The sequence below is a fragment of the Arachis hypogaea genome, chromosome 19 (genome assembly GCF_003086295.3).
Source record: "Arachis hypogaea cultivar Tifrunner chromosome 19, arahy.Tifrunner.gnm2.J5K5, whole genome shotgun sequence".
Lineage (NCBI taxonomy): Eukaryota > Viridiplantae > Streptophyta > Magnoliopsida > Fabales > Fabaceae > Arachis > Arachis hypogaea.
Window position 1 is genome coordinate 14411820 of NC_092054.1, and position 26235 is coordinate 14438054.

The 26235-nt window shown below is 34.7% G+C and overlaps 1 protein-coding gene across 2 annotated transcripts; it reads right to left on the minus strand.

The window, feature by feature from the left end:
• Window positions 1–790: 790 nt before the first annotated feature.
• Window positions 791–24886, minus strand: LOC112776610 (histone acetyltransferase HAC4). 2 transcript variants are annotated; one of them, XM_025820817.2, is made up of 4 exons: window positions 24784–24886; window positions 24563–24634; window positions 21643–21869; window positions 791–1174 (listed from the first exon to the last, which is right to left on the minus strand). In XM_025820817.2, exons 2-4 carry the CDS (start codon window positions 24608–24610, stop codon window positions 1003–1005), a joined length of 447 nt encoding a protein of 148 aa, XP_025676602.1. In that variant the 5' UTR covers window positions 24611–24634; window positions 24784–24886; the 3' UTR covers window positions 791–1002. The 2 variants fall into 2 exon arrangements, with proteins under 2 accessions (XP_025676602.1, XP_072084920.1); XM_072228819.1 differs by lacking the exon at window positions 24784–24886 and having other exon boundaries at window positions 24563–24751.
• Between the last annotated feature and the right edge of the window lie 1349 nt (window positions 24887–26235).

The following is a 26235-nucleotide window of genomic DNA, read 5'->3' on the forward strand; positions in this document are numbered from 1 at the left end:
CATTATTCAAAAAAATTAATTACATTAATTTTAAGTATTTTAATTAATTAATTAAGTGATACCACAATCAGGACTAAAGTTAGTTCTTCCTAATGGAGAAGAGAGAGATGCTTTGAGTTCCTATTTATTGTTTATGACGCAAAAACTAATGTGAAGTTACTTTTTATGACAGGTGGACCATAAATAAGAATTGGGATAAGTTCCCTAGTGGAGATGGTCTAAATTCTTTATTCTCCTAACACAAGTCAACTGTAGCCCTGTTCCTCCAAGACACAAGTCAAACTTCACTTCTTCTCGAAAAATGAGGGAAAGATTAATGTGGTACATTTTGTTGAATATATGGAGACTAATTTAGAGTAACTGAGATCTCCAATACTAAATTGGTGTAATTTGCCAATTTTAAAGACTAAAGTACTAAATTGGTGTAATTTGCCAATTTTAAAGACTAAAGTGAAACTTAAATCGAAAGACGGTGATGTAATGATGTTAGAAGGACTAACTCTACATGAGATGGCCTTCTAATCATTCTAAATGCAATAATATCCTTTCATATTTTTTTAATACATTTAAATTTTAAACAATCATAATTTTAAAAAGATATTATAATTTTGTAAGACTAATCCAAAAAAATACTTTATGGTTTTTAGAGAATTATATGACTTTGGACTAACTTAAGTTAACTCCAAATATACTTAAAAAAAAATACACAAATGTAGATTTTAAAATCCAAACTAAGTTCAAAAAACTTTAAGGAGCAAAAGTAGCTAACAATGGGTTAAGAAAACCAATCTAGATCAACCATCAAGACCTCATAGTTTAACAAATCCATGCAAAATTAATGTTATCATCACATTGTATAACATTGTTCAGATAAAGGTTTAAAATAGAAATTTAGATGATAAGAAGTAATTGCTTTGGTCTTATATAAGTCCTGCCATATAAAATCAAAATAAACCAAGCCCTATTACTAAGTTTTGCTTATGATTAAGCCTTGAAGTTGATTCATATGATATACTCATTAATGCAGGTCTCCAAAGCAGAGAGATTGAGATGCACGTCATGCACATTTGAATTCGAAGCTGCTACAACAGCCTCCAAGACAAATCCCATTACTTCCGCTCTTCGGTTCAAATTACTCTGTCGCTTCGCCTTCGCAATCTCTGCTTTCATGGCTCTGAAGTCACTCCAAAAAATTAACAAAAATCAATGGATTACTTTACTAAAACAATAATCTTATATGCATGTTAAAAACCAATTATTAATCAGTAAAAATACATGTTAAAATATAAAATATACATTAAAAATAAATAAAATAATATATATTATACATAAATATATAATAACTTATTTAAAAATTTATTTTTTATACAGGGTATTTGAATTCCACAATGAATTAAATACTAAAACTAATCATAAAAAAATACGATATGGAGTAAAAATATATCCATCTAAAACAAAAATAGAGATTATTGGATAGTTTTGGTAGATTTGTTTAACAAATCAATTTTTAGGAATATCAAGTAAATTTTCCATTTTTTCTTTTTAACATTGTATTAATCATGATTAAAGTCGAATGAAATCGAAGAAGGTGTATCATACATTCACATTCATAATATCTCAGTTGTTATCGCTTGGATATAGAGCTGCCAATTTTAATCCTATCTATGGGTATTCAATCCAAATCAATCCGTTCGAGTAGAATTGGCAGTTCAATCTGCATTGAGTTGGGTTGAGATGCGGGTAGGATCGGATGTGGATATAAGCTTAACACAATTCGATCATATCGCACTCGTGATATATTAAATATGTTATTAAAAATTATTCTACATATATAATAAAGTTGATAAAAATCGAATTCACATTTTTTAATTTTAATATGGATTTAATTTTGTATTTTCTATTTTATTAGTATGTTTATGAACTATGAAATGATTATATATTATGTTCTATTGAAAAATTTGATTTGTTGTGGGTCGAGTGTAGAACTTTAGAGTATGGGTAGGGTTAGAGTTGAGAGATTCTTAACTCGCAAGTAGAGTAGGGTTGGATTTTAGAGATAATTTAACCCGTGAATAGGGTTAAGATGGAGTCTAAAGTCTAAATTTTATCCTATCCTTAGGATGCTAGCCTTACTTGGACAAAGACTTCAAACCCTATGTGTTGTCACATCATTAACTCTAGACGTATTTAATAATTTTACTATCAATCATATTTAAAATAGTAAAATATATTTTTGTTTTTAACGTTTAATTTGATTTAATTTTATTCTTAATATTTAAGTTTAATGCTCTCTAATCTAGCCATAATCCTAACTCAAATATTAAATTCTTAATCCAACTTTAACCTCAAACTCACCTAGTTAGAAATTCCTCCAAACCCATCCATCCACCTTCATCTAACCACCACCACCACCACTGCACTACCACCTATACCACTATCAGCATTGTCACAACATTAAACCCCCTCACTACCGCAGTACCCCATCATAACAGCAACTATCACACTCCATTCCCCACCCACACCATGATAGTGTATTGTCTGATGTCGTTCACCCCATTCATTAATCAATAATAACAACTCATTCCACTCCACCCAAATTTCTACCACATATTCCTCACCCACAACAATAGCAACTGATTTTTTTAATTAAAAAATAAACAAAATTGAAAAAGACGACTAAATTCTTATTTTTGATCTTAAGATTCACACGATTATCCATTATGGTCCCTATAATTTAAAATTTTCTATAGTAGTACCTAGATTCATGTCTTGACACCAATTTGATCCTTCAATCCTTTTAGACAATAAGTCAATAAATGGAGTGCTGAGATGGTACCCTCCTTGCCATGCTGGATGTTGCAATGACTAGCTGACGTGGCTTAATTTATAGTTGTATCCAATGTAGCTCCTGGAACTCTAATTACAGTCTTCCTCATCCTCCTTCCTCTTTTTTGTCTTCTTCTTTTCCATTTTATAATTATCAATGACAACAACAATCCCACCATAATTACACTCCAAAAATTCCTCATTATCTTCTCAAAATCACCCCCATCGTCCAAAATATTCAAATTGGGATCAATTTCTAACAGACTAGTCCAAAATTTTCAATCCTGGCATTGAATTCAACATCAAAGAGAATATTACTAGACTTAATATCACTATAAATCAAAGGGGGCCACAACTATGAAGGAAAAGAACACGTTTTGCTATGTCCAATGCAATAGAGAAGCAGAGTTCAAGGCACTTTCTATGCAATAGAGCGTCTTGGAGGTTTCCGTTTGCCATGAGGTTGTAGACGAGGAGAAAATGATGTCGTTTTGGGTTGATTAGAATTCCCAAACGACGATGACAAAGGGGGATTGGTGGAGCCTAGAGGCAAAGAAAAGCTCATTGTGGAACTCGCGTTCACCTTGCTGTGAGGTTGTTGTGGGATCCATGAGCTTCACTACGATAGGGGTTCTCACCGAAGGAGGGAGGGTGGTGGAGAAGATGGCACCGAAGCCGCCATGGCCGAGTGGGGAAGAAAAAGAGTTGGTGGTACGGCAAAAGAGAAAGTAGAAGAGGCGGTGTGGGACTTGGAGTCGTCTCCGGCGGTGGAAAGGATGGTGCACTTGCGACGTTAGAGGAAGAAAACGAGGAAAAGGAGAAAGGCAGCAGTGGCAGTGATAAGAAAAAGAAGAAGACAAGAAGAAGGAAGTTGAGGAAGATTGGAATTAGAGTTTCAAAGACCATATTGGGTACAAATACAAATTAAGTCACGTCAACTAGTCGTTGCAGCGTCCAGTATGGTAAGGGGTGCCATCTCAACACTTTGTTTGCTGGCTATTTTCTGAAAGGGTCGAGGGACCAAATTGGTGTCCGAATCCGAATATGGGGAACCGCTATAGGGGATTTTGAATTTTGGAAACCAAAATGGATAATCACATGAATCTCAAAGACCAAAATGGAGAGTTAGTCTTACAAAGAGAGATAGATAGAGGAAGAAGGAGAGAGGACAACGGTAGGGACGTTGAGAGAAAAAACGAACGTGGAGCCAGGGTGAGGGTAAAGGTCGAAGAACGAAAGGTAAAGGCATACTCGAAGGGCAAGGCAGAAATAGAGGAGGACAAGGTCATGGTTTTTTTATTGCGGATGGCGGCTCATGGGGTGAGCCAAAAATCCACCATAAAATTATAGCAGATGGCGTTGCGAAAAATGGCAAAAATGACGTATTACCTAAAAAATACATATATATGTACAAAAAAAACATGCAAAAAAATTGTAAATATAATAAATTATAAAATCTATCTTGTTGAGTTAAGAAATTAACTAAATTAATTAGTGATGACAAATATTATTTTTGGGCAAAATAAATAATTAGTGTTGATTAATTATATTTGCATATTACTAATTATTTATTGTTGCAGGCCAAATCCAATTCCATAGCCCAAATGGAATGAAAAGCAAACAGAAAAGAATGGTGGGCTGAAAACAAAATAGAAGCCCAAGGAAAAGAAAAGAAAGAAGTCAGATGGGTTGCTCAAATGACAAACCCAGCTTAATTTCAATTTCCTCCATCTTGCTCCAACCAAAGCAACGTTCCCCTCTCTTTTGTCATAGTCAAATCAGAGTTTCAAAAAAGTAAGAAAGAGAAAGAGAGAGAGCTTCTTCCCTAAGCTAATCACCAAAGAAGCAAGAGAGAGAAGGATTAAGCTTGAAAGGCAGATGTCATTTCAACAAGTTCAAACCAAATCAAGCTTAGGTTAAAGGTAACCCATTTTCTCTTTGCATGCATCAGATCTTCTTCTCTTCTTTCCAACTCTCTACTTTATCCGAAATGGGATACAAAGGAAAGATGGTTTCTGTTCTTCTCTGCTGTGTATCCACGGTCTTAAACATGACTTGGGAACCAAGTTAGTTTTCAAGGGCTCAGATCAAGTTGACCATGGGAAGATTTCTATGGTTGCTGCTTTATAGCTTTCGGTCAAGATGAGAAAGTCAGAAACAAAGTTTCTACTCTGGGGATTAAGAAGAAAAAGTGAATCTGTGGGTTGGTGAAGCTCAAGGCTCAAGGTGTTGACCTTGGAAGAAGAACCCAGCAACATGCAAGGAGATAAAAGAAGTTTGCTGCTCATTCAGAAGGTAAGGAGAGAAAACTAGTGAATAGAAGTTTTGTTCTGAGAGAGCTCTTTGAAGAAGTTCAACTAACTGGACAGTGTAACCTAATCAAAGGTGCATTCCGCCAGTATGAAGAACTGAATCAGAGGCTTGCCAATCTGGTTTTTCGCATAGCACAGAGGCTGTTGATGAAATCAATCTCCTTCATATTTTACAGATTGTAATGTACTTTTCAATGTCTATCTTTCTGTAATTTCTTGTGAGAAAAGGCATTGTGAGGAAACTCAAGTAAAAGCCATGAGTGAAAAAAGGCTGAGTGAAACACTTGAGAGAAAAGTCTAGAGTTATTTTCTGATTTCTTTAGGTATGTCCATGTCTTGCATCTTGTACCTGTGAGGTATCCCTTTCTTAGTTGGGTTAGCACTAAGAGTGATTAGTTAGGTATTAGCATAGCCAATGTCAAGTTAGGTTAGAACTTGAGTGTGAAAGGATTGGGTCAATCCTGTAAAATTGGTGTATGTAATACTGTTAACTATAGTGAAATTCTTCCATAGTGATGGAGGAGACTGGATGTAGGTTGCATAGCACAAGGCAATCGAACCAGGATACATGCTGGTGTTAGCTTTTCTCTTCTCTGCTGAGTTTTATTTTCTGATATTCATGAGACAAAAATAAATTGTCTCATAAATTTCCGCTGCTGAGTTCAAACAGAACCTAAATTGAAAGTTTATTTTAAAAGGGTAATAACAGCAACTTAAAAGGAAGGCATAGATTCAACCCCCCTTCTCTAAGCCTGCCACAACCTTCAATTGGTATCAGGAGCTAAGGTCTCAAGAATCAAGCTTAACCGCTTGGAGCAAAGATCCAATGGTGAACAACTTGGGCACAACTACAGTTGCATACACCTTCACTGAAGGCCAGTCAAACAACCGGTCACCTTTCTTCAACGGGAAGAACTACTCCTACTGGAAAGAAAGGATAAGGATTTTCATCCAATCCATTGACTACAATATATGGAAGATTGTTGTGAGCGGTTCCAAAATCCCAACAAAAATAAGTGCTGATGGAGTGGTGACTCCAAAAGAAGAAGCTGAATGGAATGAAGATGATAAGAAGAAGATAGAGCTGAATGCTAAAGCAATCAACCTTCTTCACTGTGCTATCAGCTTTGAAGAGTACCAGAAGGTGTCTAGATGCAAGACAGCCAAAGAAATCTGGGAAAAACTCCAGGTTACACACGAAGGCACCAAGCAAGTCAAAGAAACGAGGATTGATATGCTGCGAAAAGAGTATGTGATGTTTAGCATGAAGGATGGAGAAAGCATTGATGAAGCGTTTGAGAGATTCTCAATCATAATTAACAACCTTGATGCTATGGGTACAAACTATGCAAAACAAACCTTGGTGAGAAAACTCCTTAGAAGCCTCACAAAAGAATGGGAAAACACTGCCACTGTCCTAACCGAGAGTAACAACATAAGCCTCATAACCTATGATGAGCTAAGAGGAAAAATCCTTGCCTACGAAGCCACACACACAAACACAGACTCAAAGAAAAAGGGAATAGCCCTCAAGTCACAAATAGAACCAAAAGAGAGTGAGTCTAGTGATGGTATTTCAGATGACGAGCTTTTGTTTTTTGCTAGGAGATTTAGAAGGATGATGAAGAACAAGGGAAAATACAAGGGTTCAAGTTCAAAGGAGCACAAGTTTGACTTGAGCAAGGTGACGTGCCATCACTACAAGGAGGCTAGACATTTCAAGCTAAACTGTCCAAAGCTCAAAAAGGAGGACAAAGGAAAAAAGGAAAGGAAGAGAGTACTCATGGCAGCTTGGGAGGATCTTGAGAATGACTCAAATGAAGAAGAAGAATCTGAAGGAGATGACAAAGACTGCTTCATGGCTGGAAACAACAATCTTGATGAGGTAAATTACTATGATTTGACCATTGAGGACTTACATGCTATTATTGATGATCTCACTTTAAACACCTCAAAACTGCTTGACAAGTACAATGAATGCAGATCTGAAAGAGATGTGTTAAGAGCTGAAAATAATTTTTTAAAAGAAAAAGTGAAGAAAACTGAATGTGCTTTGGACATCATTGAAGAAAACAGATTTCTAAAATCTGAACTTGAAAAATTAAAAGGAAAGCACATTGTGGATCCTTCTCATGAGTTAATTGCTGAAAATGAAAGATTAAATGATATGATTAAAAGGCTGAATGGTGACTTAGTAAAATTTGCTCAAGGTTCTAGTAACTTGGACAAATTACTTGCAAGTCAAAGACCATTATTTGAAAAATCTGGTTTAGGCTACATAGCCAAGGAAGATGCAGTTTTCAACACTTCCTCTATAAAATTTGTGGCTTCTTCATCAAATACCAAACCCATACCAAACAAATCGGGTATTGGATATGTTTTAACTTTTGAAGAAAAATTTAATAAAGTGTACACAAGTGAAACTGAGCCTTCACCAAGAACTGATCCGAGTTCAAACCGGCCAGGTTTGGGTTACATTTCGAAAAATGACGTTGCTTTCAAGAAACCACCATTTTATAACAAAACCTCATTTTCGAAAGGTAAAAATGTTCAAAGAAATTCTGGTGAAAATGCTTTTGCAAAGAGTAATAACTTTGATAAAAATCAGTTTGTCAAAAGAAATGCATCTCCTCCAAAAATCAGAAAATTTCAACACTTTAATCAGTTCAAGCAATATAACTCACCTCAATTTCAGCGACACACATCAGAAAATCATTGTGTCAATTGCAAGAAATTTGGTCACTCATATGCACAATGTTTTATTGAAAAGAGAGTTATAGGAAACAAAGTTTATAATGTTGTTTGTAATTTCAATGCTCTTGGGCAACCAAGATGGATTAACTTCAAAGGATCCAAATTAATTTGGATACCTAAGGCTACTTGAAACTCTTCATGCAGATTTGCCTAGCATCCAAGAACAAAAAGGACATGTGGTACATGGATAGTGGATGTTCAAGGCACATGACTGGAAGGTCAACCTACTTCATCAAACTAAACAAGTATGATGGAGGTTTTGTGACTTTGGAGATGATGGTAAAGGTAAAATCATTGCTGTTGGAAAAGTAGGTAATGAGCAATCTACTTTCATTGATGATGTACTTTTGGTATGTGGTTTGAAGCACAATCTTTTGAGTATAAGTCAGCTGTGTGATTTAGGATATTTAGTTACTTTCAAAAGATTTGAATGCTGTGTTGTTAATGAAAAGACAAATGAAGTGATGTTTGTTACCAAGCATTTTAATAATATGTATGGACTTACTCTTGATGAACTAAAAGATCAAAATGTAGCTTGTCTTCACTCTAAAGAATCTGAAAAGTGGTTATGGCACAAGAGATTGGGTCATGCAAGTATGTTTCAAATAAACAAACTTGTGAAGAAAGAATTAGTAAAAGGTCTTCCTTTGATAAAGTTTGACAAAGACATCACTTGTGATGCTTGTCAAATGGGAAAACAAACAAAAAATTCTTTTAAACCAAAGGAAGACATTTCTACTAAAAGACCACTTGAGTTGCTACACATTGATTTATTTAGTCCAACAAGAATTCAAAGCCTAGGTGGTAAACATTATGGTTTAGTAATTGTGGATGACTATACTAGATTTGGTTGGGTTTTATTTCTTGCACACAAAAATGAAGCCTTTTCGGCCTTTGAACCTTTTTGCAAGAAAATTCAAAATGAAAAGGATTTGAAAATCTCTTCTATAAGAAGCGATCATGGAACTGAATTTGAAAATAATTTATTTGAATCTTTTTGCGAGGAATTTGGAATATCTCACAACTTCTCTTGTCCAAGAACACCACAACAAAATGGTGTTGTGGAAAGAAGAAATAGAAGCATACAAGAGATGACAAGAGCTATGCTTTGTGAGAGTAATGTTCCAAAATTCCTTTGGGTTGAAGCGGTTAACACGGCTTGCCACATTTTTAATAGAACAATCATAAGAAAATTTTTGAAGAAAACCCCTTATGAACTTTGGAAAGGCTACCCACCAAACTTAGATTACTTGCACATCTTTGGATGCAAATGTTTTGTTTTAAATAACAAAGAAAATTTGGAAAAATTTGATCCAAAGGCTTATGAGTGTTTGTTTGTAGGATATTCCACAACTGGTAAAGCATATAGGGTTTATCATCAAGATGCTATGATTATTGAAGAGTCCATACATGTTACATTTTGTGATACTAATTTGGTGCAAAGAGTTTTGGAAGATTGTGATGTAGGAAATCAAGCTCAAAAGGAAAATGAAGCCACTCAAAATAATGAAAAAGAAAATTCTGGTCAAACTGAACCAGAAACGGCAACTGCTGAAAATTCAAGAGACAATTCCATTTTGTCTCATGAATCTGAAGGAAATCCTAAAGCCAGCAGCACCCAGATTCCCTTGGTATCTGAATCTGCCTCCAAATCTACCAGACCTCGTGAATGGAGATTCTTGAAGAATTATCCTGAGAAATTTGTCATTGGGGATGTTTCTCATGGAGTGCAAACACGGTCTTCCACTAGAAAGGCAAATGAAGGATCAAACATTGCCCTTCTTTCACAAATAGAGCCTCAAAATGTCAAGGAAGCCCTTAGTGACCCTTCTTGGGTTAAAGCTATGGAGGATGAGCTTCTTGAGTTTGAAAAGAACCAAGTGTGGACTTTGGTTCCAAGGCCAAGTGGAAAGAAAGTGACCAGCACCAAGTGGATATTTCGAAACAAGTTGGGAGAAGATGGTAGCATTGCAAGAAACAAGGCAAGGCTAGTGGCACAAGGATATGACCAAGAAGAAGGAATAGACTTTGATGAATCCTTTGCCCCTGTTGCCTGAATGGAAGCCATAAGACTTCTCTTAGCCTATGCTGCATTTTGTGATTTTAAATTATATCAAATGGATGTGAAATGTGCATTTTTGAATGGTGTGATAGATAGAGAAGTGTATGTGGAGCAGCCTCCTGGTTTTGAAAATAAAGAGCATTCTAATCATATTTTCAAATTATCTAAAGCTCTTTATAGTTTAAGACAAGCTCCTAGAGTTTAGTATGAGAGACTTAGCTCTTTTCTTTTGAAAAATAGTTTTCAAAGAGACACCACTGACACAACTCTATTTATCAAGAATTCTAATGATTCTTTTATTCTAGTCCAAATATATGTTGATGACATTATTTTTGGATCAGCCAATGAATCCCTTTGTTCTGAATTTGGAAAGCTCATGACAAGTGAATTTGACATGAGTATGATGGGTGAACTTAATTTTTTCCTTGGGCTGCAAATTAAACAAACTGAAAAAGGTATTTTCATTCATCAAGAGAAGTATGCCAAGGAATTAGTTAAGAAATTTGGTATGGAAAATGCCAAACCCATGGGAACTCCTATGCATCCTAATTCAAAATTAGATAAGGGAGAAACTGAGAAAGATGTTGATGAGACTAGGTATAGAGGAATGATTGGTTCTCTTATGTACTTAACTTCCTCTAGTCCCGATATTGTGCAAAGTGTTGGATTGTGTTCTAGGTTCCAATCCAAACCAAAAGAATCACATCTTTCTGCAGTTAAGAGGATCATTAGATATGTTCATGGCACATCCAATTTTGGTCTTTGGTATCCTAAGATTGATGATTTTTCTGCAGTTGGTTATTGTGATGCAGATTTTGCTGGTGATAGAGTTGATAGAAGGAGCACTTCAGGTTTATGTTGCTTCCTTGGAAAGTCCTTAAATGTTTGGTCAAGTAAGATGCAACCAACAGTGGCCCTATCCACTGCAGAGGCTAAGTATATAGCTGCCTCTTCCTGTTGTTCTCAGCTTTTATGGTTAAAAACACAGCTTGCCGATTACAAATTAAATGCTGAAAATATTCCCTTGATGTGTGATAATATGAGTGCCATTAATATTTCTAAAAATCCAGTTTTGCACTCTAGGACTAAACATATTGAAGTGAAATTTCACTCAATAAGAGAGCATGTCCAAAAGGGAGATATTTGCATTCAATTTGTTAAATCAGAGGAACAATTAGCATATATTTTTACAAAACCATTAGCTGATGATAGATTCTGCATGCTTAGGACTTGTCTAGGAATTTTGAGTTATGATTCCTTATTTAAAAATTGCTGATGTATTTGCTGGAGCGTTTTTGTCTCATAAACAGGTATGAGACAATTCTGGACAGGTGATGAACGTTTCCTTCAAATCAGCGTGTTCTGGGCTTGTTTCAAGTGAAACTCAATCTGGGCTAACTTCAAAATTCAGATCATGAGTGGTCCAAATGTGTTTCCTTAAGTCCAACTATCTCTGGGCCCAAATATGAATGTTACAATTTTTTGGTTAAAAATTTTTTGTTGGCCTGTGTGTTTAATTTTTTTTGAAAAAGTTTTATTTTAATTTTTGTCCAAAAAGATTTTCAGTTTAATTTTTTTAAGGATTTTGAATATTTAAAATTAAATTTCCTTGTTTTGAAAATCAAATCAAATCTTTCTTTTATGAGGTCATATCTTTTCAAGTCTTTTCAAATGGTGATGCAGTTGCATGGTTTTGAAAATCTTTTTTTGGGTACGGTTACCAACACTCCCTCTCTTCCCTCCATAACTCCCTCTCTATCCCTTTCGGTTTTCACCACTACCCTCATTACTCTTTTTCTTCTTAAATCAAAAACCACCAAATGAGGAAGAAAACCATAGCACACAAACCTCCTCGTGAAAAGGTGTATAAACTTCCATCCAAGCCTTCCACTCGCTCCCAAGACAGAACCTTCACACATTCACCATCTTCTCCTACCTCTCCTCCTCGCACAAACCAAGACCACACCAAGGTACCCTGCCCCTGCCAAACCGACGCCACCACCTAAGGCAACGCCATCCAAACCAAGCTCCTCGAAACCTGGCTCATCTAATGGTAAGCGTCCTGCTGTCGAAGAACCTGTTCCTGAGACAACAAAACCTAAGCCAAACTCTGTTCTTGTGCGCTCTCAACGAGGTAACACTCGAGTCCCTCTCAAAAATGTTAAAGAACCATGTAAGGCCCACATCGGTTGGGGAAGAAAACGAAGCATGCCTTATAAGGGTGTGGATACCTCTCCCTAGCATGACGCGTTTTGACGAGTGAGTGTGGGGGGCTTCGGCTAGCATCCCTATCGTCAAAAGCAAAACCGTGAGGCCTTGTGTGCCAAAGTAGATAATATCGTGCTAGTGGGTGGTATGGGCTGTTACAGATGGTATCAGAGCCGGAACCCGAATCGATGTGCCAGCGAGGGCGCTGGGCTCCCTTAGGGGGGTGGATTGTAAAGCCCACATCGGTTGGAGAGGGGAACGAAGCATGCCTTATAAGGGTGTGGATACCTCTCCCTAGCATGACACATTTTGACGAGTGGTGTGGGGGGCTTCGGCTAGCATCCCTATCGTCAAAAGCAAAACCGTGAGGCCTTGTGTGCCAAAGCAGACAATATCGTGCTAGTGGGTGGTCTGGGCTGTTACAAACCAGACATTGGACCTTTTGATCACAAAGCCCATTCTTTTACCTCTCACTCGAACTATAATCCCTATAGATTTAAATCTGCCATGAATAATGACTTTTATGATGGGGTTATAAAGTATCGTACCATGTGTCCCTCTTTTCTTGCTTATTTGCCATCTTTGAAAAGAAAAGGTTTTCCATTTGTTGATAACTTGATTTTTCTGGACTGGAATCATCTTTTTGACATCAAAAAGCCTGTTTATCCCTTGTTGGTCAAAGAATTTTATGCAAACATGACTTATCATGAAGGCACTGCCCACTCATATGTAAAGGGCCGAGACATAATAATGAAACCATCAGTGATGCTTTGAAGTTTACTGATGTTGGGCCTTGTGCTTACACTTCGGTTAAGTGGGATGAAGGTGTTGGAATTTCTTATCATGATGCATTGGCACACATCTGTGAACATGTTTCTTTAATTGATGGCATTACACCCACTCACAAAGCCCTGCGGTATGAGCGTGCTCAGTTGCACCGAATGGTCAACCATATTATTCTTCCTCAAAGTGGCTCATATCAAAGGGTTTCCTATACTGATACTCTTGTTTTATATGCCCTTCTCACCAAAACGGAAATGTCATTTGCATATTTGATGGTTAGATATATGTTTGATACTGTTAGGAGTGAAAAGGACAAAGTACTTCCTTATGGCATGTTTCTAACTTGCATATTTGAGTATTTTGGTGTTGACTTGACCAATGAGGAATATCAAAATAGACATTCATACCTAAAAGGGGGTGGTTCAGTGAAACAGCAAAAATGACCCACTAGATCTGAAAGAGTTGTCCTAGATGATGAAGATGATGACTTTGTCCCTGAGGATTCTCCTGCTCCTTCCACTGAGGGTACATCCATCTCTACTAGAAAGAAATCTGCCTTGCTGAATGTGGTCAAAGATGTTGTTCAGGAGTTTGTTTCTCAATCAACTCACTTGATTGCTATGAGCAAAGAGCAAAGAAAGCTGGCTAGCAAGCATGAGAACTTCTTAAAGAAATCAAGGGATAGAGTGGTTGTGTTCATGTCCTTCATCAATAACCTTCAAGAGGATGAAGACCCTACCACTGATGTTGAAGAGGAAGCTAATTCGGAAGAGAATGGTTCTGATGCCTAGAAATTGTCTCATGAAAACTGCTGCTGCTCTCTTTTTGTCTCATGAATTCTGTTTATTTTGCTACTATTGAACTATTTTTATCTTGGATGACTGTAATAACTCTAATTACTACTGCACTTCTATTAGTTTAGTTCGAACTTTGGACTGTGATCTAACCTTTTCTTGTAGGATTTGTACTGATGTTTTTGTTGATCATGCTTATTATCCACCCTTGATGACAAAAGGGAGAGTAATAGCAAGCACTAGTAAATGTGTCCTAGGAATTTTTTGGCATTTGCTGCAGCTACTATTATGTCTTTTGGGATTTTTGTCTAATTGAAACTTGATTTCACATGCTGAATCCTTTTGCTGCTGATATTAGCTTGATGTTGGGCTGATTGTATGATGTTGTTTATTTGATACCCTTTAGCCAAGATAAATGTGTATAGCTCTTTATTGTGCTCTCTTTAAGTGTAATATAAAACAGGAACAAAGAGGAAAGCATAAATCCAGGGGGAGCTAATCTTGAAAAGGAAAAGGGGAGCAACATAAAAGCAAATGACAAAAATCAAAGGGAGTTTCTAAACCTTACTCAAACTCATTTCTTTTTTATTATTGCTTAAATCATGTTTGTCATCAAGGGGGAGATTGTTGAGTTAAGAAATTAACTAAATTAATTAGTGATGACAAACATTATTTTTGGGCAAAATAAATAATTAGTGTTGATTAATTATATTTGCATATTACTAATTATTTATTGTTGCAGGCCAAATCCAATTCCATAGCCCAAATGGAATGAAAAGCAAACAGAAAAGAATGGTGGGCTGAAAACAAAATAGAAGCCCAAGGAAAAGAAAAGAAAGAAGTCAGATGGGTTGCTCAAATGAATACCCGAACCAAACCCAGCTTAATTTCAATTCCCTCCATCTTGCTCCAACCAAAGCAACATTCCCCTCTCTTTTGTCATAGTCAAATCAGAGTTTCAGAAAAGTAAGAAAGAGAAAGAGAGAGAGCTTCTTCCCTAAGCTAATCACCAAAGAAGCAAGAGAGAGAAGGGTTAAGCTTGAAAAGCAGATGTCATTTCAACAAGTTCAAACCAAATCAAGCTTAGGTTAAAGGTAACCCATTTCCTCTTTGCATGCATCAGATCTTCTTCTCTTCTTCCCAACTCTCTGCTCTATCCAAAATGGGATACAAAGAAAAGATGGTTTCTGTTCTTCTCTGCTGTGTATCCACGGTCTTAAACATGACTTGGGGACCAAGTTGGTTTTCAAGGGCTCAGATCAAGTTGACTATGGAAAGATTTCTATGGTTGCTGCTTTATGGCTTTCGGTCAAGATGAGGAAGTCAGAAACAAAGTTTCTACTCTGGGGATTAAGAAGAAAAAGTGAATCTGTGGGTTGGTGAAGCTCAAGGCTCAAGGTGTTGACCTTGGAAGAAGAACCCAGCAACATGCAAGGAGATAAAAGAAGCTTGCTGCTCATTCAGAAGGTAAGGAGAGAAAACCAGTGAATAGAGATTTTGTTCTGAGAGAGCTCTTTGAAGAAGTTCAACTAACTGGACAGTGTAACCTAATCAAAGGTGCATTCCGCCAGTATGAAGAACTGAATCAGAGACTTGCTAATCTGGTTTTTCGCATAGCACAGAGGCTGTTGATGAAATCAATCTCCTTCATGTTTTACAGATTGTAATGTACTTTTCAATGTTTATCTTTCTGTAATTTCTTGTGAAAAAAGGCATTGTGAGAAAACTCAAGTAAAAGCCATGAGTGGAAAAAGGCTGAGTGAAACACTTGAGAGAAAAGCCTAGAGTTATTTTCTAATTTCTTTAGATATGTCCATGTCTTGCATCTTGTACCTGTGAGGTATCTCTTTCTTAGTTGGGTTAGCACTAAGAGTGATTAGTTAGGTATTAGCATAGCCAATGTCAAGTTAGGTTAGAACTTGAGTGTGAAAGGATTGGGTCAATCCTGGAAAATTAGTGTATGTAATACTGTTAACTATAGTGAAATTCTTCCATAGTTGTGGAGGAGACTGGATGTAGGTTGCACAGCACAAGGCAACCGAACCAGGATACATGCTGGTGTTAGCTTTTCTCTTCTCTGCTGAGTTCTATTTTCTGATATTCATGAGACAAAAATAAATTGTCTCATAAATTTCCACTGCTGAGTTCAAACAGAACCTAAATTGAAAGTTTGTTTTAAAAGGGTAATAACAGCAACTTAAAAGGAATGCATAGATTCAACCCCCTTCTCTAAGCCTACCACAACCTTCATATCTATATAAGGAACTTTTTAGTAATAAAACATCCAATTAATGTAGCAAATATAATAGCAAATTTAGCAAATAAACATAACATCAAGTTCAAATGATAACTCAAAAGTCATAAGGAAGCCATAAAATAGAAGATAAAAAACATAAAAACTATAAACCATCTAAATTCTAGCTCTCATCAACTTCATCCAAATTAACATGATTGTTATCGTGTCCCTCTGCCCCCTCATCATCCTCTGATTCAGTATCATTAAATTGAATCTCCTTTTCTTTTTCTTCTTCATTTTCAGAATTCTCTTCATCTTCAAATTCTAGTTCTTCTTCCTCTTCCACAATTACTGCCTTTTCTTTTTCTTTTTTTGAAGCCATAGACCCACTTGATCCACCTTTTGCACCACCGCTTGCAGTTGCAGGTTCTTTTCTTTTTCTAATTTGTTGTCTTCTCCTAGTATTTGTCGTAGGCTCATGTCCCCCCATTGCTTCAAACACAAGGTTCCAACTCAAAGTGTTGTCATCTTGATGAACCAAATCAGCATCATCATCCACATTATCATTATCTCGAAAGGTGGCAGTCCCAATTTCTCCAACTAGTCACTCATTATACTCATCAATGTTATTGAGTACAATAGGGTCAACTTCATCTTTAAGGTTGTACCTCTCGACGAGTTGTTGGTTATACTTTATGAATATGCTCAAATATACTCCAATTGCGCTCACATCCTGAAGTACTACAAGTCAAGCTCAAGATCTTGACAGCAAAGTCTCGCATGTTTGGAGCTTCATGTCCATATGTCCGCCACCAAAATGCTATAAAATTAAAATAAATTTGTCTAAGATTTTAATCGAACTAAATTTATAAAGCTTTGTAAAATTTATAACAATCTTACCGGGTGAAATCTTTTTCCTCTGAGATTTTGTAAAATCTGATTCAAAAAGTCCATAGCCAGCTTTGTATAGTGCTTGCTCCTTCAATATCTTCTGTTGCACAACTTGACTTGGCACCAATCTAATGATGCACTCAAACCACCCCTTTGTGACTTCTAAATCCAGTCAATGTGAGGGTTATCATAAAATAACTTGGAATTTAAAAAATGACCAACTGCATGCAACGGACTATAAAGTTGACAATTCCATCTGTTGTCAATGATTTTTAAAAATATCATTGTACTTGCTCTCATCATTAAGAAATATTTTTATGATGCATTATTTTCTCTTTTCTATTGCTTCATAAATATATCCCATTGGTGGCTTCTTCTCCCCATCAATAAGTCTAAGCACCCGAATAAGAGGGCCCATGATCTTAAAGGTGTACTTGACATGATTCCAAAAGAAGGGCATGATAACAATCTTTGTTGTCTCCCTCCCATTTACCTCCTTTGACAACTTATTCTTTGCCCATTTATTTGAGGTGAACATTCTTCTCATATTTTCTTTCTCCTCATAAAGCCTTTTCAGAGAGAGAAATGAAGTGGCAAATCGGGTGACTGTATGTCTTACTAACTTCTTGTCATTTGTGAAGTGTCTCAACATAGATAACGTGCTAGAGTGACTATAAGTGAAGCTAACCAAAGAAATAACCCTTTTTATAGGCTTTTGAATTAATGGTAGCTTCCCAATATCCACAAGCATCAAATCCAAACAGTAGGAAGCACAAGGGGTCTAAAAGAAATTTGGTCTTTTCTCCATCAGCAACTTACCAGCAAGAACATAATTGCTCCCATTGTCAGTTACAACTTAAACAACGTTTTGCTCACCAATTTTCTCTACAACATCATCAAGAAGATCAAATAATTTCTCACCAATCTTCACATAATCAGAAGCATTAATAAACTTCAAAAACATTATTCCAGCTGGAGAATTTACAAAAAAATTAATAATGCTCCTTTACCTCTTATCCATCCAAGCATCTGACATATTAGAGAAGTCATACTTTTTTCATTATTCTTTATGACCATTCAACAATCCTTTAGTGTATTCCAACTCTTCATGGAACCCTTAGAGTATGATAATTGGGAGTAAGTAAATTGGGACCAAAGCTTCCAACCCACAACATATCTTGAAAACTCCTCAACTTCACTGGGATCAATGGAAATCCTAGCTTGGTAGAACCACCGTACTATGTATCGATGAACTCTACGAACTGCTTCCTTATTACATGCTTCTTTGATGTTCTGCTACCTCAATTTCTCTCTTTTGTTTCTTGTAATGGCGATTTCAGGTCTTCTAACAAACAAGACCATTGGACCTCTCATACTACTTGCACCCCTTCTAGCTACTGCCATTAGAGTTGGATTATGAAGCTCATCAATCCCTTGAGCATCTTCCTCTGACAATCTAAATCCCTAACTCTCTATGTCAAGTTCCCTAGCATTAAAACTCTGTTCTTCGGTACTTCTTGGTGTGGCACTTTGTCTTTCTTGATTCTTTTTCTGATTATAATACTCCCATAATTTAGCAATAACATCCTTTGGGACTATTTTACATCCAGCAACGTTTCTAGGCTTGATCATTAAGTACTCTTTTGTCCGTGTAATGCCTCCTTTTATAATTTTTTCACAAAAATTACGTACAGTGTCATTGGTATTTTCTTCTTCTTCAGTACTAATATATTTTCTGCCTGGGTCAATTCTATTAGAACGGACAGGAGCTGAGGGACCAACAAAGGCAATGCCAGCTGCAGGACCAGCGGAGGCAGGGGTAGGAGCATCAGAATCAAGGGCTTGTCTAGAAGTGGGCATAGTAAACTAAATGGAAAAAAATTATAAGAAGAGAGGTTTAACACTGATTATTGATAACATCTATAAAGAAAGGGCAATAGGAAAGAGAGAAAAGAAGGGGCAGTAGAGAAGTTGAAACAAGATGTATGAACCAAAGAGGGAACCATGGTTAACAGTGGCAGCAAGGAGTGGCTGTGGTGATGAGCAGCAGCAATGATCGGTGCGACGAGCGGCGGCAGCGGCGACAAGTGGCGCGATGAGCGACGGCGATGGGTGGTGCAGAGAGAAGCATCGCAGAGAATATAGAGACAGAGCGAAGTTTTTGTTAAAATGAGGCAGATGAGGAAGTTTTTGAATAAGAGGCTGATTATTAGGATTAGTGGGATCACTTAGATTTTCTAATTTACCAGAAACATCCTCAGATTTTTTTGGAAAATCCAAAAAACTTTGCCATTTCTGCCATTTACATTGCGTTCCGTCATGGCGCCACCGCAATTGCGCCCGTCGTGAAAACCACATTGCGACGACCACAATATGGCGGCAGAGTCAAAACCCGCCATGCCATAACGTTATGGCACCACCACAACCTCAATTTCAAAACATTGGATAAGGTAGAGAATAAGTAAATTTTAAAAGAAAAATCGCAAATGTTAGGAGTATCTTAAAAAAATCGTAAATATTAAGGACAAAAACATACCTTACTCTATTTAAAATTAATAACTAAAGAATATGTAACTTCTAGTTTTAACTAGCACTCTCATGACAATCAATTTCAAAAGTAATATATTTTCTATATATATATATATATATATATATATATGCTATTTTGGTAGATATAAAAAAATTAACTTTTTTTAAGTCTAATTATCTTATTTTTACGAGGTGAAATGTATGTTGTAAAATATATAAAAAAAAGATAAATTATACTTTTGTACTCAAGATTTTTGAAAATTTTTTAAAATACCTTTAAATTTTAATTTGATTCAATTTTATCCTTAATGTTATAATAAATTTTAATTTTGTACTTGCCTTTAATTTTTTAATGATCAAAATAAAGTCAAAATAATTTTATTAGTTTTGCCCCCTTATATTTATCATCATCAGATATCATCTTCATCCCTAAATCCTATCAGTTTAGGAATGGCAAAACTCCCCAAAATATGAGAATTTCCACGAAAATCGCTCCAAATAAGAACTCGAAGACAAAAAATTTTTTCTGCAGAAATGAAGATGGGGTAAAATTTCTCCAAAACAGACGCGGGCATCCCCATCCCTACTAAGTCCCTAATTATTAAATTTATTTAAATATTCTTAATAATTTATTTTTAATATAGATCTTTTAGTCATTTCAATATATATATATATATATTGAAAAATCTAATCCTAACTTAAAAAATATCTTCCCTTCTCTCCATAACACTAACATTGTGCTGTTCCACATTTTTAATCTCTTCTCTCCATGACTATGGTGTGTTATTTTATATTTTAGGACTTGTAATCTTGGACAATACTCTATTTGTATATTGTAATAATATTTTGTGATTTTTTTAATTTTTTAGTACAATTTTCATATAAATTATTAATATAAAGAGATGGAGAGTAGGTCCCCACAGGAAATTAGACCCTGCAGAAAATGGAGATGGGGCAATATTCCCCACAGTGGAGATCGAGGTGAGGACGGAAAGCAAATCTGGGGGCGGGGCCAGAAGTAGGGAGGCATCTCCCGCCCCGTCTTACCCTGTTGCCATCCCTACCCATCACACTATACCACCATGGTACCAGTACACACCACCACATCATCACAATACCAGTGCTCACCACCCCACCACCCTTACTGCCTGCATCCTACCCTTTAGCCACGACCACCACCACCAAACAATGTTATCAAACCACACTTTCTCACCTCACCGTCACCTTGGCCTCTTTCTTCAAAATTTTTTTTCTCTCTTTTTCTCTCTATATTTACTATGTTTTACTGATCTACCTCCCTTTACCATCATTGCATCTCACTTCCACCATCTTCTCACTTTTATCTTCCTCCAACGCACACTCTATTTTTCTTTGCGAAACTTTATGGCACTTCCTTTTCCTTCTTTGATTTCGATATATATATATATCTCTTTGTTATTGTTGATTTTGTGTGTGTCGATAGTGATGGTGGTGGTGATCGAGTTAGGATTTGTGTGTTGATTGAAATTGGAGTGACATGAGAAAAAAGGTAGAGACAATGGTGACAGTGGAGGTAAAAATATAGTGATGAACATGAGAGAGAGAGAGAGAAAAAGAGTGAAAGAGAGAAGGGAGGGAGGGGACAGAGAGGGCGATAACTAGAAGAAAGGGGTGGTTGATCGTTGAGTGGGGTGGTTATCCGATAAAGTTGTTGAGATGATGTTCATAATGATAGTGGTGGTGGTGGTGGCCAATGACCAAAAGAAGTGAGGGTGATTCGACTTTTTGTGGTGGTGGATGAAAAGAAATGGCAGTGAGATGAAAAAAGGTGGTCTAGTGAAATTGTTTTGACGATGATAATGATGATGGCGATGGTATGATGGTGGTGATGGTATTATCTGTAGGTAAGGAATAATAATAGGTTGTCGATAGTATAAGCGATGATGATAATAATGATGATGATGACGATGTAGAATTAACAAGGATAGAGTTGGTAAAAAAAATTGATTTAACTTTTATTGTTAAAAAAATAACTGAAAGAATAAAATTAAAATTTAATTTAAATAATAAGATAAACTTGAATTAAATTAAAACTTGGGGATATTTTTAAAATTTTTTAAAAACTTTAAACATAGAAAATATATTTTATATCCTGTAAAAAAATAAAAGAAATGGGGGTGTAAATTAATATATTAAAAGATCTTAGATCATAACTAAGTTTCACTATAGTAATAGGTTAAGGTTGGCAAGCATGGATGATAGACAAACCTGCAACAATGTACTTCACACTCAGGATCTGGTGTGTTGCAATATTTAGCATGAAGCTTAAGCAAATCCCAAATTTCCATGCATTCCGAACAATCTCCTTCATCAATACCAATCATACAATCTTCCTTATGCCTGATAAGTTTCCTCACCCTCAAACACTTTGGAAATGTGCAACTTAAAGTTTGACAATATGATGCATGTTGAATCAGTGCAATTTCTCTTCTTGTCTGTATACAATTATATCCAAGCATATTTAATAAAAATTAGTTAAATAATCAGATAAGAGGAACCTCATAATATGATGATTCAAGGGTGATGTAATATTTGCAAATTCGAATTTTTAGAAAAAAAAAACACTGAAATTTTATAAAAAGCAACACAAATTTTATTTTTAAAAAACAGCAAATAAATTTTAGGGTTAAGTACTAAAATCGTCCCTAAAGTAAGGGGCGAAAATCAAATTCATCCTCGACCTTTTTTCGTTATTAAAATCATCATCAACGTTCAAAAACACTTTAAAATCATCCTTTCCCAAATTCTTGGACCAAAATACCCTCATCATCATCATTCTCCTCTTCACCTTTCTCACTCCACCACCTCCACTGCCAGAACAGAAGCCTATGCCCAACGTGAATCCACCACCACCACCAGTAGTATCATCATGGTCATCATCACCATCATCAGAATTTTTTTCAAAATCAACCGAAATCAACCAGAAGTCCAAGATGAACAAGAACCCACCACCACCACCACCATTATCATCATAGTCATCATCATCATCATCATCAGAAGAAGAAGAAGAAGAACAATAACAAAACTCAAAACAGAACCCACCATCACCCCACTATCATCATCAACACCAAAACCCACCACCACCCCCACCTCAGAAAATCATAACTCAGAATAATCAACAAATTCACTTTGAACAATAATCAACAAATTCAGCAACAACAATATTCCAAATTCAAGACAAATCACAAAAAATTAAATTATAGATATTCCATAACAAATTTCACAAAAAATAGAAGCGGGCGGTGAGAGCGAGGAGGAGAAACAGTGGCGGATCACAAGCGGCAGGGCGGCGGTGCGACTTCCCTTCCCTCCCCCTCCTCCCCCCCCCACCCCCTTCTCGCGCCTAACCCCCCTTTTTTCTTTCCCCCCGTTTCTCTCTATATCCCTTTCTTTCTTTTCTTTTTTATTTATTTTATATTTATTTTATTTTATAATTATATTTATTTTATTTTATAATTTTTTTAATGAGGAGTAGTTTGGTAATAAAAAATAAAATTGGTAAAAATGATGATTTTAAAGTGTTTTTGAACGTTGAGGATGATTTTAATAACGAAAAAAGGTTGGGACGATTTTGATTTTGACCCAAGACGTTAGGGACGAAAACAATACTTAAGCCTAAATTTTATTAGAACAACATATAAGTTTTGTAAAAATGATGCAAAAGCTTTTAAAAATAGTAAACGCAGATCGAATATAGCCAAAATCTCAATTCGATCCGCACTAAAATTATCGGGTGAGATCTGATCCAATATCCGCAATTTTTAATCTTAGATCTGATCCGATCTGCACATTTGCAGATCAGATCAGATCTCGGATATATCCGCAAAATATATAAATATTTAAAAAGCTTATTTTTATTTAAAAAATATCAACAAAATACTATTTTTTTACTCTTTTAAACATATTTACTATTAAAATATTATTAAACATACTTTTTTAAATAATAAAAATAAAATAATACAACATATATAATCATTATTAGTTGAAATAAAATATAAAAAGAATATTCACTTATTTATTTATTTATTTTTATGGATCTGCGAATATGCAAATACCTACATAAAATCCACAATCTGATCCGATAACCTTGCAAATCGGATCGATATATGCAATTTTGGATCAGATTCGGATAAATACTGCGGATATGCGAATCGAATCCGATCCATAAACACCCCTAAAAATAACACAAATTATAAAAACTTGTAATCAACTTTCAACTATTTAATATATATTTGATCTCTAAAACAAATCCACGGCCTTGTCTTTTGGGGAATTGGGCAAGGATTTGGTTGAAAATCACATTGACATAATAAAACATTAATGGATTAATTTTGGGTAGACTGAATGATCAATTAATTTATCTACTTAAATAAATGTTAAATTTACAACAGAATAATTTGTAGCCTATTAAATTAAGAGTACTATAAAAAAAATAAAACAATAACAAATTTGTTGTTATATCTTTCTATATGGGTACAATATAATCAATAGTTGAAATTTGATTACAAGTTTTATAAAATTTCTAAATCTAAGAGCGCATTGTTAATGTAAAAATTCAATCATCACATATTTGTATATATTTATACGTTAAAAAAAATCCAAATTTTGTTTTTAAATTATGAAAAACTTATGAATTTTTTTTAAATAAAATAATTAACAATTTCTTAAGAATTATCATTTGATTCATTTACTCCTAAAGAATTATCACTGTACCTTTTGTTATTAAAAAATTAATTTAATGTACAATCCTCCAATTTGACATAAAAGCTCAAATTTGGATTTTTTTATAATTCGAATTTGAAGACAATGTGATCAAAACACTTGCTATCGGCTATTTATTTTATAAATTAAATGATAATTTAATTAATATAATATTTAATTATTTTTTAAATTACATATCATATAAAAATATTTGTTAATCACGTATTATTTATTTTAATATTGTTTATCTCGTTTGCAGTATAATATATTTATATATATTTTGCCTTTGTTATAAACGAGATAAATAATTTAAAAAATATATATCAATAATTAATTTATTTATTTAAAATAAATCCCCAAGGAGGTATTCACATGTTTATTGAAATTAATTAGAAATTTTGAATCAAAAGATGAAATCACTTAATACCTCAATTGTTAAGGTATCTCCATTATCCTGAAGATGAAGATTGGCCATCGAACAAATTTTGTCAGCCACAAACTAGGAATGTTTAAAACAAAAAAAAAATCAAAAGAAAACAAAACAGTCAAAGGCCATATACTAATTAAACAGATAAACCGTAGACTTTGAATCTTTGATGATTGAAGATAGAGAATGAGAAAGAATGAACAAGAACCTAAAGCTCTTACTCAATACAAGTAAAAGGATACGACGTTTGTCAAGGAAAATCTTGATAAAATATGGTCAATATGTTGTAAAAAAATTGTGACGGCTTAGCAGCACAACTTTCACAAGACAAGTATTTATGTGAGACAATCAATGAAACCTAACTCTAAACGGTGTCGTATACTTAAAAAATTACTTTTAATATTAACAAAATCCATTTCCATTTTATTTTTTCCAGTAATATTTATTCATTACTTCAAAATATTGATTTATTTATTATATCATAAATATTTCCTTTTGGAAAAGTATAATGTTGCTTTTGGAAAAGTATATGGAACTAAGAGGTGATCAGACAAAAAGTAAACAACTTAACTAATTTATTTATAATTATATTTAATTAATTTTATTTTTTTTTAATTTATAATATTTGATATTAATTGTTTCTCACTCCAAATTAAAATTCTGAATGATACGTTGGAGAAATAGGGGGGAGATCACGGAATTTTCAACAATTCCGATTCTTAGTATATAAAAAAATTTATAAAATATATAAAAGAACATCCATTTAGTATGAAAAAAAAAACATTCTTATATTTAGTAGAAGAAACATCCTAATGCCTAGCATAAGTACCATCTACGTAGAAGTTTTAGATTCTAACATTTGACTAATTTTTTACTGGTACCCTCTTAATTTCTAGCATTGTTGCTTTTTTTTTTTTCTACTTTTCCCTGAATGGAATTCTATTTGCTTTTATGGTATGAGTATGACACTGATTTATTTGGTCCTTCCTAGTGAGAAAGTTTAGTGGGAATTGAACCTAAAGTTCTTCCCACATATCCAATTTGAGTTGTCAATTGCGCTGCATCACGTTGATCTAAGGACTAAGGGTATGATTACGAAAGAGGATTTGGATCTTCTAAGTGACGAATTTTGTAACGTTGAGAAAGTGATTCAATTTAATGGGACTAATCCAATTCATAATGGAAGTAACTAATCCAATCACTTCAGAAGACTTTTTATCATGATGAAAATTTTCGAGCTAAAGCAAATGTAAATTAATTTTTTTTATTGATAACAAAAATATTTGGAGGCCAAAAATTAGGAGATCAAAGATAATCATAACTAACTATTTTTTGATGGGCTTATTCATCTACTTAAGTAAATATTAGGAGTTGAAATCCTGCTTTGTATATGCAGTAATTTATTAGTCAATGACAAACTCTTAATAGAGTTTAAATTTGTAATAAATAATTATTGGCCTGTTAAGTTAGATGGACAACTAAAAAAAAGATAATGATAACTTTTTTTTATGATAACGTTAGAGAGAATTTTGTCAAAACTTATCTTATTTAATATTCATTAATTAAATAAATTTTGACTATTTTTTATTAATTTTTTTATTATCAAATATTTTTATTTTTTTAATTCATTAATTATCACTAAAATAAATATATAATATTAAAAATAATAAATA